General features: G+C 40.3%; 1 protein-coding gene across 1 annotated transcript in view; it reads right to left on the bottom strand.

Annotated features, from left to right (window-relative positions):
* Window positions 1–5,126: 5,126 nt before the first annotated feature.
* Window positions 5,127–13,110, bottom strand: part of OAT (ornithine aminotransferase) — a 28,789-nt gene continuing 20,805 nt past the window's right edge. Inside the window, exons 7-10 of the mRNA XM_054033464.1 lie at window positions 11,232–11,360; window positions 9,579–9,692; window positions 8,210–8,354; window positions 5,127–6,130 (exon numbers count right to left, since the gene is read on the bottom strand). Coding sequence (XP_053889439.1) covers window positions 5,970–6,130; window positions 8,210–8,354; window positions 9,579–9,692; window positions 11,232–11,360 — 549 coding nt within the window. The 3' untranslated portion in view covers window positions 5,127–5,969. The remainder of the gene's footprint in view (window positions 6,131–8,209; window positions 8,355–9,578; window positions 9,693–11,231; window positions 11,361–13,110) is intronic.

Raw genomic sequence — 13,110 nt, 5'->3', positions numbered from 1 at the left:
CCAAATATCGGGACTGTCCCTATAAAATAGGGACAACTGGTCACCCTACTTTTAGCTCATGCACTAAGCTCCAGAGATCCCAGCTTTGATCCCACCCACCAACAACCAGGGTCTTGGCTGGTGTTACAGTAGCCCTATTTTTCTTACGAGATTTCCCTAGTTATAGCCTTCACATGTTGACAGGTATGAATCACATGGTATTTTTTAGTAATAAGGGATGGGAATCCTTTATGGGGGAGAAGAACACTCTGGTGAATAATTCCGTCTTGCTGGAAACATTGATTGATTTTATGGGTTTTTTAAAAAAAATCTCCCATACCTATAAAGTTAGGATGCGATAAGAATGCCCTTGTGAGTTTACTTTGAGAGCTCTTACAAGTAATTTTCTTTGCACTTTTTAGAGTATCCTTTTTAAATGACCTAATTTGTAAAACAGTGATAATTTGAATGTAGCTAAATTAGTCTCCTTTTCATAGCCCCATCCATACAAAGCTTCACTACCTCACCATGCACTAAGTCACACTGCCTGCATAGCACACAGAGACGCCGTGGTGTAGCAAGCATGAAACTGGAACAAGTTCCACTAGTTCTACACCCATGACTTAGCTCTCAGCACAAAGCTGAGCTTTTGGCTCCATCTGCTGACTGAAAAGTGAGAGAGACAAGGACTAAAGCAGTAGCTACTGCAAAACGAAGTGGAGAAAGAACGCAACTGAGGACATGTTTTTCTCTTTAACTGAAGTAAAAATCAAAGCCAGTAACTTTGCTGTTGAAATACAAATAAGAGGGTTTGTTCCACCGTAGACACTTCTAACACGTTCAAGATATTGTGTGGCAGATTGGCCTATGGCATAGGCTTAGTATGCTTCAGGAATATGTGAAGGGAGCATAAATGCTCAGACATTGAATTTATGGAAGGAAGAGGTAAAGAAAGGTTAGGTGCCCACTACATGGGGGGAGGTATAGCTCAGAGGTTTGAGCATTGGCCTCCTAAACCCAGAGTTGTGAGCTCAATCCTTGAGGGGGCCATTTAGGGAACTGGGGTTAAAAATAAATAAATAAATAAATAAATAATAAAAAATACACAATAACTGTCTGGGGATTTGCCTTGCTTTGAGCAGGGGGTTGGACTAGATGATCTCCTGAGGTCCCTTCAAACCCTGATAGTCTACTTTTTTTATATAAGAAGAACCTTGAAGAAAATTTCTAACCCTAACTAAAATTCTGGAAAATGAAACAGGAGGGGTTTTTCTTTGGCTTGCTTTTTGTTTTGTTCTTTAAAAACAAGAATATCCATTATTATTTATTTATATCCATAAACTGGAGAGACTACCACTATGCCTGTTAAAGGAGGAACAAGAGAAGCAGAGAGAGAACAATTTTACCAAGGGAAAAATCAGACTCAGTGCATGTGCGCGCGCACACACACACACACTCTCTCTCTCTCGCTCTCTCTCTCTCACTGGGAATCTAAGTGTATTATGACATTACCCCTTTAAAGAGTAGGGGAGTGGGGAGAGAAGGAATTTTGATATTTCCTAGTGTCATCCCAGCTGTTGCAACTATCTTGCTAGAGCTCATTCCCCAGTCTTTTATTGATGATGAATAGAATGTATCCTCTCTCCAACATCTTGACCAGCTCCAGCCTTTTAAATAAAAGGAAGTGAGATGGGGTTAGTTTGCTTTCCTTGTTCCCAAAGTTGTATGAATGTCCTGTCAAGTATGTTTATAGCACTAGCTTAGTAACAAATATAACACATACCGTCTTTTGTTTAAGGCTCTCAGACCTGCTATCATTACTAAGTGAATATGATGCATGGAGAAGGCAAACTTCTGTGCCAGGCTCTAGGATCAGACTTGAGATAAAAAGGCTTAATTTTAATAAAAATAACATCTGACACCAACAAACACACACGTCACTATAAAACATTAAAAGATTTATAGGAATCTGAGGTCCTGCTTCCACCTACTCTCCATGATGCTACAAGGCTCCATGACTTACTTTTTGAAGGGACTTAGTCAGTCATGGATTATATACCGCTTTCTTTCTGTTACACCATTAGCCCTGTTTATATTATCTGGCAATCTTACACCTCTCTAAGGGTACATTATCACTACCCACCAGATCAGCGGGTAGCAATCGATTTATCCGGGATAGATATATCACGTCTCGTTAAGACGCAATATATCGATCCCCGAACGCGCTCACCCTCGACTCTGGAACTCCACCAGAGCGAGCGGCAGTAGCACAGTCGACGAGGGAGCCGCGGCCGTCGATCCCGCACCGTGTGGACCCCAGGTAATTCGATCTTAGATACTTCGACTTCAGCTACGCAAATAGCGTAGCTGAAGTCGAAGTATCTATCTTAGATCTATCGATCGATCTAAGTATCTATCTTAGATTGATTCCCCCCCCCCAGTGTAGACCAGCCCTAAGTGCTATTGACATCAAGCCACACCTTCCAGCATTTTGTCCCTTATCTCCAAACCCAACAATCACCATTATGTCTCTCTCTCTCTCAAGTATATATTCACCTTATAAGGAAGGCTTCACCCTCATCTACAGCTGATACTCATCCCATTCCTTTATCCTAAATAATGTACATTGTGAGCCAGCATAAAGTTCTCTAGTTCTGCTCACTTCCATAAATAACCACCAACTTGCATCTGATGAAGTGGGTTTTAGCCCACGAAAGCTTATGCCCAAATCAATTTGTTAGTCTCTAAGGTGCCACAAGGACTCCTCGTTGTTTTCACCAACTTGATGTTGCCTTTGCAAGATCCGTGTACACCATTTTTATACACTCTGCTACTATTTAGTAGTCTTGGTTCATAAACTTTTGACTACAGTTAGTAGGAAGTCTTTGCACTGGGCAAACTGAGAAAGGAATTTTTTTAAAAGAGTGAGATGCATGGCATTGATTGACCACTGACCTACCTCAGCTGGAACTGCATTACATGGTCCAAGAAAAAACAGTTGCTCGCCTTCTCGTAACTGTTGTTCTTTGAGATGTGTTCATGTGCATTCCAATCAGGTGCGCGCACACCATGTGCATGACAGCCAGAAGATTTTTCCCCCAGCAGTATCCATAGGGTTGGCCAGGGCACCCCTGGAGTCGCGTCTTTATGGCACCAAATATAGGGCCCTGCTGACCCAACCCCTCCTCAGTTCCTTCTTGCCGGGTACTCCGACAGAAGAGTAGGAGGGAGGGTATTGGAATGGACATGAACACCACATCTTGAAGAACAGTTACGAGAAGGTGAGTAACTTTTTTTCTTCTTCAAGTGCTTGTTCATGTCAATTCCAATCAGGTAACTCACAAGCCTAAGTTCTGTATGCAGGGTCAGTTGTCCACTGATTGGAGTACCGCTCTACCAAAGGCCGAGTCGTCTCTGACCTGCTGGGTGATTGCATAATGTGTGGTGAAAGTGTGTATAGAGGACCACATCGCTGCTCTGCATATTTACTGCGTAAGAACCTGCGCCAGGAATGCCGTTGAAGAGGCCTGCACCCTGGTGGAGTGCACAGTGATTGGAGGGGCAGGTACTCCTGCCAGGTTGTAGCGCACTCAGATGCAGGACGTGATCCATGACAAAAACCCATTGAGAGGAGACTAGAAGACCTTTCATTCTGTCTGCCACAGCCACAAATAGTTGAATGGACTTTTGGAATGACTTTGTTCTCTCATGTAGAAGGCTAACACTCTGCGGCCATCCAGCAAGTAAAGCCTCTGCTCCCTACCGCTCGAGTGCAGCTTAGGATAGAACACTGGGAGGAAGGTGCCCTGGTTGATGTGAAATTGGGAGACAATCTTTAGGAGAAAAGCCAGGTAAGGCCTGAGATGAACCTTGTCCTTATAGCACACTGTGTAAGGAGGCTTGATGTTAGGACCTTGAGCTCAAACACCCTCCTGGCTGAAGTTATTGCCACCAGAAACGCCACCTTGTACGAGAGGTAGATCAGGGAACATGTCTCCAGTGGTTCAAAAGGCGGCCCCATCAGTCTGGAAAGGACCAGGTTGAAGTCCCAAGCTGGGACTGTCTGTCTGACAGGCTATACCCACAAGTCAGTCAAAACCTTTGAGAAAACAGCTAACCATACAGTTGGTGAAGACTGACCAGCCCTCTGCACTTGGATGGAAGGCAGAGATGGTGGCCAAGTGAACTCTTATTGACAACATGGGTAGCCCCTCCTGCTTGAGATGGAGAAGGTAATCCAGTATGAGTGGCATAGAGGCAAGCGTCAGGGATGAATGATGCCTGTCTGCCAGAAGTCTTATGTTCATCGCCACGTCGGTGCCGGGAGTCCTTAGCCTCCTTTCTTGGTGCCGGTGCACTGCACGTGGAAGAGGCAGTGCTCAGCACAGGCTCTGCCAACCTGGGGTCAGACTGGGGATGGAGGGCTGCCTCCATGAGAATTCCGAGTCTCTACTTGTGATCCTTAAGTGTCCTCAGCTGAAACCCCTTGCAAATGCGGCATTTGTCTTTTTGGTGACTCTCGCTGAGGCACTTCAAACAAGAAGTGTGCGGGTCACTCTTCGGCATCAATTTCCTGCAGATGTCACACGATTTGAACCCTGGTGACCGAGGCATGCCCTGGTACTGGAGAACAAAATGGAGGGGGGGAACCCCCACAACAGAAATTTAGAGAAACTACTAATACTACTAACTAATAATCTAACTGTATACAACTGATAGTGGGACACTGCTAAAGGCACTTGCAAAAGCAAGAGCGAGGGAAGTTCCAGCTAGTCATCACCGGCGGTAAGAAGGAACTGAGGGGGGGTTGGGTCGTCAGGGCCCTATATTGAGGCCGACCCTACGGATACTGCTAGGGGAAAAATCTTCCGGCTGTCCTGCACGTAGCTCGCATACACCTGATTGGAATGGACATGAACAAGCACTTGGAGTATCCTAGTGAAAGATTAGCAGTGACCATCGCATGTGCCTGTTTAGTACTATACCCAGCAATTTCCAAAAGGCAGGAAGGGTTAAAAGCATTAATCCTGAAGGGAAGTAAAGCAGAAACCTCCAATGTTAAGGTGGCTGCAAACAGATGGGATATTCATTAATATGAAGGAGCCACTTGGCCATAGCTACTAAGAAAAGCTCTTGTGAGGTTCAAGTTAGGCTAATCCTTTTTTAATGTATTGACAGTTTTAATAGAACATGGACATTTCTTAATACAAGATGTATTATTATAATGTAAATAAAGCATCAAATTATAGAAGGATAACAATTTTAGAATGGCAAACCAAGATCTGTACACTGATTAGTTTCACAATCTGTAAAACAGAACACTGAGATCACATTCTTGAAAACAATTACTATTATTGTCATACATTCAAGAGATTTTACACAGAGAGTATAAGCTCGCCCAGTAGAACATCCAGTTTATCAAACCTTTACAGTTAGATGCCTTTTTATAATTGCAAAAGAACAACAAAAAAATTGTGCCATTCTTGATGCTTTGAAGATGGGAGCCAGGATTTCTTGGTGTGACAACCAGTAGTGTCCACAGCAAGAGATTCAGCCCTAAATGTACAGCACCAAGTGAGATAAAATGCCAAATACAAACCTTTGTGCAGTTATACGAAAGGGTAATGTTTATTATTAATATATGTGTAAATTACACATTCAACTTTGGCTGAGACCTTCAGCAATTTAACAGATGTCTACATACAAGCCCCTGTCAAGATGTTTAACTTAAAGCATACAGTACATAATTGGTTGAATATAGCTTCACTTCTTCATTTGCAAATAGTCACAAGAGATAGGAAACTTCAGAGTCATGATTTACCTTCTTCCAATCCATTATAATTTAAATACCTAAACATAACTAAGTTTTAGAAGTATAAGTCCTTTAAGACATACAGGAGTGGATGTTTGCTTTGAGAATGGGGTCTTTATAGCACATCTTTCAACTGCATCTGCTAGTTGACCCAAGATGATGTGCTGAAACAACGTCTTCAGAAAGACAGAATAGTTTTATGAATGATTTCAATGCACTCTCTGATTTCATCCTCCTTGATCACAAGTGGGGGTGCCAGCCTGATGATGTCACCATGCGTGGGTTTGGCGAGAAGTCCATTATCACGAAGCCGCAGACACACTTTCCAGGCATCATAGTCTAAAGCCAAAAAAAAAAATTATGCTACAGAATATTAAGTGTCACCATGTTAATCTGTAGTGTGTAGTACCAGATTGCAGCATCTTTGCTGTCTGGCAGTAATTAGATTACATATGCAGTGTTCTTTATCTTAGGTGGCCACTCCATTTATGAGCTACTTCCCAGGTAAATGTTAGCAATGCACACATGGAACAGTGGCATATCATATTTTGTCTCCAGCACAGGTTTTCTGATATTCTGCTGCTGAGAACTTGACACAGAAATCAGATACAATTTATTCTGGACTACAGTAGCTAGATATACGACAGACAGGGATGGCGCATCCAAAAGTTCTGTCCTCCACAAAACACACATCCCTTGCTCTGATGAGATTACTAACGATCTAGGCCATTCCCTCCTTCCTAATCACTGTAATTTTTAGGAGTCCAGATGCTAAAATCTAAATATAAACAAAGTGGAGAAAGAGAGGAGGACGGCTGAACAGAAGTTCCAAATAAGGTGCACATAATATACCTAAATCAGTGCATAATGTCTTAAAACTACCAAGGTAACTGCAGCATTTCCCTGCAGCACTTTACCACAGAAAGCAATAGGACCAGAACCAGCAGAAAAAATGAATGAGAGTATATGACAGCACTACTCTGTATTCTGCACTTTCAGGTGCAACTCAAGGTGTTAGTCAGTGGAAACTGATGTTCTCAGGGGTTCTCTCTTCCCCTCCCAATACCTCATTGTACTCATTTGTGACACTTCATCGCTTTATTCCAGGACTGACAACCTGGGAGTACAGCAGCAATGCATGCTAATAGTGTGCCTTCAACTCTAGAAGCTATTCCCTCTCTTTGTGTGGCTGGGATGGACTTTCAGGGCACAGTGCAAAAGACATCGCTATCTGTTCCATCCACCTTTGTTTGGGCATGTCATAACTATAAAGGGAAGGGTAACAGCTGTCCTGTGTACAGTACTATAAAATCCCTCCTGGCCAGAGACTCCAAAATCCTTTTCCCTGTAAAGGGTTAAGAAGCTCAGGTAACCTGGCTGGCATCTGACCTAAAGGACCAATAAGGGGACAAGATACTTTCAAATATCTTGGGGGGGGGAAGGCTTTTGTTTGTTTTGTTTGGGAGTGTGTTCGTTCTCGGGACTGAGAGGGACCAGACATCAATCCAGGTTCTCCACATCTTTCTAAACAAGTCTCTCCTATTTCAAACTTGTAAGTAAATAGCCAGGCAAGGCGTGTTAGTTTTCCTTTGTTTTCTCAACTTGTAAATGTACCTTTTACTAGAGTGTTTATCTTTGTTTGCTGTACTTTGAACCTGAGACTAGAGGGGAGTCCTCTGAGCTCTTTAAGTTTGATTACCCTGTAAGGTTAATTTCCATACTGATTTTACAGAGATGATTTTTACTTTTTTTCTTTAATTAAAAGCCTTCTTTTTAAAAACCTGATAGATTTTTCCTTGTTTTTAAGATCCAAGGGGTTTGGATCTTGATTCACCAGGAGTTGGTGGGAGGAAGGAGGGGGAATGGTTAATTTCTCCTTGTTTTAAAATCCAAGGGGTTTGGATGAATTGGTGAAGGTTTTTCAAGGCTTCCCAGGAAGGGAATCCATTGAAATGGTGGCACCGGAACCAGAGCTAAGCTGGTAGTTAAGCTTAGAAGTTTTCATGCAGGCCCTTACATTTGTACCCTAAAGTTCAAAGTGGGGATTCAGCCTTGACAGGGCAATTAGCTGGGAGGGAGTTTATTGACAGTGATAAAGATGTGTGATGTCTGTCGCCAGATTTTTTTTTTTATATATAGTTTAGCATTTGTCATATCTGTGGGAATTTACAATGGTTGATGTAACAAACTAACCAGTTTTTTCTGCTTGAAATTACACACACTAGAAAGGAAAAGTATCTCTGATCAGAAATATGCAGTTGTGTGGACACACTGCCACTGGAGAGTAAGATGAGTTAGCCATGATTTGAAACCCAAGGTGCCATAATTAACTCATCCTCCATTTCACGCAATATCTGCAAGTCAAGTTAAAAACCTGTCACTCACTTTAGCTTTGCAACTGGTTGAGAGTTTTCTTACCTTTAGTTTCACGGATAACAATAGCATTTAGCAATCCTTTTCCTCTTACACTGGTCACAATATCTGATGGAGTCTTCATGAGCTCACTTCTTAATAGGTTGCCCATTGCTTCTGCATTTTCACTTAAGCTTTCTTCTTCAATCACCTACAAAGAAGTTTCAGAGTAGCAGCCGTGTTAGTCTGTATCCGCAAAAAGAAGAACAGGAGTACTTGTGGCACCTTAGAGACTAACAAATTTATTAGAGCATAAGCTTTCGTGGACTACAGTGGGCTGTAGTCCACGAAAGCTTATGCTCTAATAAATTTGTTAGTCTCTAAGGTGCCACAAGTACTCCTGTTCTTCTTTTTAAAAAGAAGTTGAAGCTGAAGATAACTGAAGGGCTTTTTGGTTGTTTCAGTTTCTCTGCTAAGGTGGAATACACCATACTGGTATGTACAAACATGAAATATATTACCCAGTACAGCACTTAGTGTTGGGGGTACAAAAAAAACATATCTGCTAGAGAAATCATGGTGGAGGCTGACCATCCAAGCTGATTACTTGTACATTAGGGATCCTTAATACTTCATGCTGACAAGCTCTGAATTGCTCTGAAATTTTAATCTAAACTCTGCCTTCTTTTGCTTGTTACTTTCACGTTGTTTTTTTAAACCACACACAAGCAGGTGGACACTCTTTGAAGACACAATCTATTAATCCATGAATTTGCCTGAATCTATATATTGGACAATACTTTAAAAAAAAGCTTCATGATTTACTGGGAAACTTACATTAAATAATTATTAAAGCATGGATTTCTTGACATGATATTGTAACAGCATCTGTTTTGAACTCTGACACCACAGACATTTGAGTAAACGAACTATAACAGACTAACATCCTTCTACACACTATAATAAAAAAAAGCTTTTAAATGTTGTCATTTTATTAAAAATGGCATAGGAGAATGTTATTTTATTAACTCCCTATAATGCCATTGAAATATTTGGTCTTCCACTAGACAAAGTTGATATGTAAAGTATTATCATCCCCAACTTTTTTATACTGGAATATTTAAGAATTTTAAAACAGTAAAATTAATAGAAAGTAGAGGATACATTTCTAACAGTTATTTTAGAATGTGTTTTGTAACAGTCAATATATACAAATTATAGTAGCTACCATCAGTTTTCCACTCCTATCTAAACATAAAATTCAAATGGACAGCACCACTAGAAATGCCATTTATTTAGTAAAATTTTGAAGTCATTATTCTCCATTGTTTATACACATCAACTTTTGCTAAAGTGCATCATTTAAACAAAAACCAACCATATCAAATGTAATATCATCCCTGGAATGTCAAAATCTTAGCTAGAACCTACATACCTCAAGTGCTGCCATAGCCACACGGCAGGCTAATGGATTTCCTCCATATGTAGATCCATGTTCACCTGGCTTAATGGTCAGCATAATTTCATCATCACACAGTACTGCTGATACCTAAAAATTGGGAACGTCCACCAATTCACTTGCATATATGTCATGATCAAAATAATTTTACGCCTAGACCAGACTTTCTTCAGTACCTAGAAATTGGTAGTTTTCAGTCTGCATAGTTTGTTACAAACATCCACATTCCTGCATAGATTCCACATCCACAGATCTATATAGAAGGAAAGGCTGTCTAGCAGTCATATGGCACAATATAACTACGTTTGGAAGGATTAGATTTATATCAGTAAATGTCAGTAAACATGGATTTCACCATGCATACACAAACTGATGAAACGGTATTTTCAGTGATAATAGAAATATACAGACAAGCAAAGAAAGAAGAACTCAGCTTGAGAACTCAAGAGTTTAATTTAAGGATATTTACTTTGTATATTTTGACATAATGTTGGTAATTTGTGTTTTAATAGTTATAAAGCTTTAACTTTATGAATCAATGTCTACTGTCATTAAATAATTGTTTAATTCCCCCATTGTCTGATCCTCCCATAATTCCCAGCAACTGTGAAAATTTAAAAATTAAAAGATAAAAAACTGAAAAGCTTAAAAATAAACATTGAAATTATAAAAAAAAAAAAAAAAAAAAAAAAAAAAACAAATTCTGCCAAGCCTAAATATAAACCACTTAACTACACAGGTACTGTATAATGTCTTAGTAGATATGAGAAGCATTTTGCATTGTTTAGCATTTTGGGGGGATTTTAATATTTAGTATTCTGATTAACAGCTCAGACAGAGCTCCAGTCAGCAGTAATGCTTAATTACTGGTTGTTGCTTTCCTACTCAGCAGGAATTTCATTACGTTAGAGCCATTTAAGCCAGTTCACATGGGCATTCTACACAACTGAAACAAGATGAAGACTAATGCTCACTCAGAAACAAACCTTTAACAGAAGCCATTTTAATGTGTGCGTGAGAATTTTCTTCAGCTTTCAAAGTTCATCCAGCTCAGCACAGAAACAGCAATGAAATAGCTCTATGAGAATGATCGGTACTCTGACACAGAGAGGAACCCTGCCCTTAACATTTGATAGTTACAGTTGTTCCCGCTTGTTAGGATAACATTCAACGAGACACAAGTGACATACTGCAGTATTTTGAATGTCAGAACCACAATACCTTAAATCACCATCATAAGAACTAGGATAGTTCACACTGTTTATACTAATTTGGAAGTCAATCCTCCAAAGAACAAGTCTCAGTGGTTGGCTTGGAAGATAACAAATGTCCTGCTCTTTTGGCAGGCATACCATTAGTCCAATCATTAATATATAGTGCTTACTATACTAACAGATGGACAAGCAACTAACAAATTGTGTATTTCATGAATTTCACCTGTATTTCTAGCAAGTTAGGGTATCTGGTTCAGAGTACCTCATAATTCTGGAAGCAGTTATTCCTATATGTACATACATCACCTTCCCCAAGAATGCCACACATCAGATCAATTTTACATTTAATTTGTGACAATATAGTCTCTCCAATATGAGCAGTTAGTTTAAACTGAAACAGTGTTTTGCTACTTACAGGATATAAGCCACCAGAAAGGGCCTTTCCAAGGAGCACCAGGTCAGGTCTCACATTTTCATGGTCAACAGCCAGCATTTTCCCAGTTCTAGCTAAGCCAGTCTGTATTTCATCAGCAATAAACAGAACCTTTACAAAAATTCAACAATGAATGACAGTTTACTCAGATATCGAATTAAGATTTAGACATACTGATCTTTCAGAAAGTTAACATAAAACATATCAAAGTCACTTCTAGTACCTGAAATACCTGCCAACTAACCTACACCAAGCACTCTTCTTTTTCCTCCGCAAAACTCCTGAAAACCCATTGTTTCCATGACACACTGACTGTAATGACTGCTCGACTTACTATACGGTAATTTTTACATTAAGACTTCTTTAGGGCAGACAAGAATTCTATTTTACATTTAGCACATTCCACACTATTTTATATAGAACTTCAGGTGTTAGAACAGTTTAACAAGGGGTCAGATTTTCCAAAGCCCTCATCATTGGTCTAACTCCACTCTCACTCAAGTCAATTCAGTGACTGCAGAAGCAGGCTAATGCTGAGCACTTTTGAAAGCCCTAGGTAGTAAGTCTATTGGTCTTGTAATAAAATAGATTACAAACACTGCAATCTTAAATTACTTTATCCTAAGATGCAACTTATAGTCACTTTGCCACATGGAAAATGCCCATGGAGGAGGAGGAAGAAGATGACAGCCTAAGGAGAGAGAAGCATTGACTATGTCTGGAGAAAGAGATAATTGTGTATTATGCAGGAAAGACTTGCTGGTATTATATTTGTCCTTGCTTTAAAAAGAGAGGGATTATGGAGCAGATACTCCACTATGAAGAGGATGCACTGTTTGGATTTTCGTACAAAATAGCTGAATAGGGAGAACATAAGATAATCACTGTCAGGCGGAAGACACTAACAGAGGCATGTGGGATATTAATGTTAATTAAGTGCTTTATAGGGACCTAAAGTTGTACTAGCTACACATTAATTTTTTGACCACTCTCTTAGGAGCTAATTCCATGTGCATCCTGATCCCAAATGATCTTATCCGGATGGCAGGATCTGCAATGGCAGCAGTTGTCTCACTGACTCAATTAACTGAGGAGATAAACAGACAATTCCACTAATTTGAGAGAGTGACACCAGTGATTAGCCTGGCCCACTGTGTTTATATGGAATGCAGATCTGGGGTTGGATGTAGTCCTGAGTAGCTTCCCTAGTACCAGTGAACTTTGCCAGTTGCATTATTTTAAACCTGTCCATTGCATGGAGATATCCCATCTCCTAGAACTGGAAGGGACCTTGAAAGGTCATCGAGTCCAGCCCCCTGCCTTCACTAGCAGGACCAAGTACTGATTTTGCCCCAGATTCCTCAAGTGGCCCCCTCAAGGATTGACCTCACAACCCTGGGTTTAGCAGGCCAATGCTCAAACCACTGAGCTATCCCTCCCCCCTGCAGGGACCATGTAGCATGGAGAAATAGAAGGTATGCCTCTAGCACCAAGAGACTGAACACAGCTTTTGGCTAGCTAGCATTATTCCTCAACAGCAGCTATATTTCTCTAGGCACAGAATTAATTAAAAAAAGGACAAACTCAAATGCTTTACACTTCCTTTTCATCTTGACTACTGTTAATATCATGACACACTTGATTTCACCCAGACACATCATGTTAGATCTAGCCCGTAAATTTGATTCCCATCATTGTGAAATTTAAGAAGTTAATAATTAGATAACACACTACTGAGAAACAAAAGAACCAAGTATTAACTACTGCTGCTCCAAAATACTGTAATGGCTTGTCATGATGGATCTGAAAAATGCACTGTAGTTAGTCTCATTTATACTGGAAGAAAACAAATGGTTTAACA

This window comes from Malaclemys terrapin, chromosome 7 (assembly GCF_027887155.1).
Source record: "Malaclemys terrapin pileata isolate rMalTer1 chromosome 7, rMalTer1.hap1, whole genome shotgun sequence".
In the NCBI taxonomy this organism is placed as follows: domain Eukaryota; kingdom Metazoa; phylum Chordata; order Testudines; family Emydidae; genus Malaclemys; species Malaclemys terrapin.
This window is presented reverse-complemented; position numbering and strand designations above follow the sequence as displayed.